Source organism: Panulirus ornatus, chromosome 52, assembly GCF_036320965.1.
Source record: "Panulirus ornatus isolate Po-2019 chromosome 52, ASM3632096v1, whole genome shotgun sequence".
Taxonomy (NCBI): domain Eukaryota; kingdom Metazoa; phylum Arthropoda; class Malacostraca; order Decapoda; family Palinuridae; genus Panulirus; species Panulirus ornatus.
In genome coordinates this window covers 8,623,008-8,626,327 of record NC_092275.1, presented here as the reverse complement: position 1 = coordinate 8,626,327, position 3,320 = coordinate 8,623,008, and the positions used below count along the sequence as shown (strand labels likewise).

At 33.3% G+C, this 3,320-nt stretch overlaps 1 protein-coding gene across 1 annotated transcript; it reads left to right on the top strand.

Moving 5' to 3' along the window:
* Positions 1 to 639: 639 nt before the first annotated feature.
* On the top strand, positions 640 to 2,836 carry LOC139765034 (von Willebrand factor C and EGF domain-containing protein-like). Its single transcript, XM_071692114.1, has 3 exons — positions 640 to 799; positions 925 to 1,126; positions 2,507 to 2,836. The coding sequence occupies exons 1-3, from the start codon at positions 736 to 738 to the stop codon at positions 2,712 to 2,714; spliced, it is 474 nt and encodes a 157-aa protein (XP_071548215.1). The 5' UTR covers positions 640 to 735; the 3' UTR covers positions 2,715 to 2,836.
* Positions 2,837 to 3,320: the final 484 nt, after the last annotated feature.

Sequence of the window (3,320 nt, the reverse complement as noted above, 5' to 3'; positions counted from 1 at the left end):
AGTCCAGTTCTAATACGTTGAACTAAATGATCATGAACATAAACTTTGGTGCGTTTTCTGTAGGTGCTGAATTTGAACATCTTTCCAACTCTATGGGCAATGTAATCTAAAAATGGTACCAAACAATCATTTTTCTATTTCCACGGTAAATTTGATGAAAGGTAATGAAATGTTAAAGAAAGAAATGTTTCTAAATTTTCATTTGTTGCCAAATTCTAAAAGATCCTCATCCACATACCTAAACCAAATTGCATTAACCTTTTTACGTAAGATCTTCTAAGAATACCAAATATATGTATCCAATCATTTCATCGGCCGGATTAAGGAAAAATTAAGAGAAAACGAATTTTGGTAAACTGCTGAACTGCTTCGGTTTGGACTCTTTAAGGAAAACCCTTCATTTCGCAATATTCAATGTTACTGTTGTCTTCTACCAATCAGTGTACATCTGATTTTTTTTTTTTTTTGACTTATTACTGACTTTGAATTCATATTTCATAATCACTCAACTGACAAGCGTAATTCGTTTCGAAATGCTTCGAGATGTAGTTCGGATTCTTGCGTCGAACGTGAACTTAGCGTTCGAGCCTCAGAAAAACGCGCTATAAGTTTTCCTCGTGAATTGAAGTAGGAAGCGGATCAGTACACAGCCAGTCTTTGTGTTGATCGCATATAACCGGATCATTTTCTGTTAGTTTTTGGTTGTGTGTGGGAAGTTTCAAGCAAGGAAACATTATGGGTTTATTACTGGTATTGATGTTTTCAATATTTACTCTCTCTTTTGGTGATATTTTCTATGGTGAGTATTTTCTTTTTCGATGTTGGCTTGAATTTTTAGCATGAAATGCTTGGCTAAGACTATATACTTCGTGTTAATCAGTCTTTTGGGTTCTATGTATATTTGTGTCTTGGTCATTCTTATAGGTATCCAACAGTGTGTTGATGAAACGGGACAAACTAGATCTGAAGGTGAAATATGGACTGCTCACGGATGTCGACAATGTTCATGCACGCGTGCCAATGTAATGTGTCGACAACTTCATGTAAGATGTCACCCCAGACCACACCCCCATTGTGTTGAAATTCCTGGACCTTGTTGCCCACAGTGGGACTGTTCCATGACAGGGTAAGTTTTGGTATCTTGTATATAATGCATAACTTGTACAAAAGCTATGAAATGGTTCTGTAACAACAAGTTGTTACCTACTTTTACACTATTGCAAATTATCTAAATATTGAAATTTACTTCTAATGCATAAATGTAATTGCTAAACATTTCAATAAGATTAGTTAACCACATGATTCATAACCTAATTTCATTTCGAAATGAGAATTTATACCCACCACATTTCATAAAAAAAAATTATCTATAAAACGCCATGTTTTTTTTTTAACACAAAACCACGACTTGTCTACCATTAACCACTTCCACATAATGGATCAAACTTAGGATATCGACTTGCAAACAATCTTTTATTCTCAACACCTATTACTTTATCACCAACCCACTAACAATGTACAAAACCACTTTCAAATATTTACCTAACAACAATCCTTATGTTTATACCATTCGTGCTATTCCTTGCTTGTAATATTACCCTAAATATTTTTTCTTTACTTCATCTCGGCATCACCAACATATAACGCATACAACGGTAACGTACAAATTTCTTTCATCAATAACACTCCAAACGTTTTCATTCTTCCAACTTTGTTAATCATAATTCTATCTTTTCAAACGTGCAATTGATAAATTGCAAACCCTCTTCATATACAACACGTACCGTATAACATTAATATTTCATTTCAAAAATCATTCCAATGGAAACCAAAAACTTTAAATGTATCAATTCTTATAGTTCGATATTTATTTATCCACACTTTATAATTAACAAAACTTGTGACCTCAAACTGAATTTCCTAAATGCCTAATCGCTTGTACATAAATACCTTGATTATATTACATTAATTATTCTTATTTCCACTATCTTCGATTTTGACATCTTTACTTAAAGACTAAATTTACACTTTACTCCATGATTCTTGTAGCCTAAACACTCCACAATAGTATCGATAAACCATACCTCCCGAAAACTAATATATCAATTATATATACACAACTTCAATTAATGTACACAAATTGATAAACCCTTCTAGTAATTATATAATTCACTTAAACACAATTTTTCTAATACTTTTAACCACAATTGATACAATCTTCATCTTGAACAAAAATATATTTACCCATATAACTGGATGCTACTCTATCCAATTCACTAGGACTAATCTATTCATTCAATGATTTCATTAATTAAAAACTTCATAAAGATGATACTGCAACTTTCACCCTTGCAAATCTTGGACTTTTTATAATATCTTCTGCCACTTTTTTTTTTTTTTTCGACATCCTTAAATCATATCCTTCAAACAAAAAAATGATTAAAAATTGAATTTCTAAATTTACCCTACGTCATAACTTTATAGATTATGAACTTTATCGTTACAGTTGTACAGATCAACAAGGCACTCCTCGCAACGAGGGAGAAACATGGCAGGACCCCATTGACCCCTGCACGTTCTGCTCTTGTGAACATGGGATGGTGGCATGTTTTGTTCGTGACTGCCCTCCACCTCCACACGTACCTTGTACTCGCCCTCCTCATCCTAGCCAATGTTGTCTCGACTGTAACCCATCATTAACCTACTACCACTAATATGGAGTACAAAAATACTCTACGGACGAAAAAAGAAAATGGTATTGGCATTCTCTACAAATTTAGTGTACTTTGCTTTAAAAACGTCTATTGGAAAAATGAAATAAAAATGTAGTCTTAAATTTCTCTGAATACTTTTCCTTAAGTCTCTCGTATATATTCGTGAAAGTTTAAAAAGCATGCATACAAATGAAAGATTTCTAATCGACATTGTCTTAATATTTTTCTTTTCGTTAAAACCTAACCACAATATGCTTTCTTAAATAATTTGCCAAAGGTAATACATCCCAACAGGGACGGTGAAACATAACATTCAAAACGCTGAATATAAGAAATGTCGGTGATTTTCTCAATGCATGTCTTGCTGAAGCCCATGGAAAAGCTGCTCAACTCTTCCCTTTCTAGAGCGTCTTGTACTGACTTTCTAAAAGTTTACAACGAATAGTTTCCTTTATATTTCAGTTGCTTGCTCATAAATTGACATGCCTCTGGTATACAAAACACTCTTTCCCCCATGAAGTTTTGAACAAAGGATTTGTTTCCACTTGGATCTTAAAATCTACATGCAATTGAAATCCCTGAATGTGCACTGTAACACGTGAAAAA

Bases quoted from the DNA above. Each gene is read 5' to 3' on its own strand.
- LOC139765034 (XM_071692114.1), top strand. From the start codon at position 736: ATGGGTTTATTACTGGTATTGATGTTTTCAATATTTACTCTCTCTTTT. The intron at 800-924 runs GTGAGTATTTTC...TCATTCTTATAG, and splicing joins TTTTGGTGATATTTTCTATG to GTATCCAACAGTGTGTTGAT. The intron at 1,127-2,506 runs GTAAGTTTTGGT...TTATCGTTACAG, and splicing joins TGGGACTGTTCCATGACAGG to TTGTACAGATCAACAAGGCA.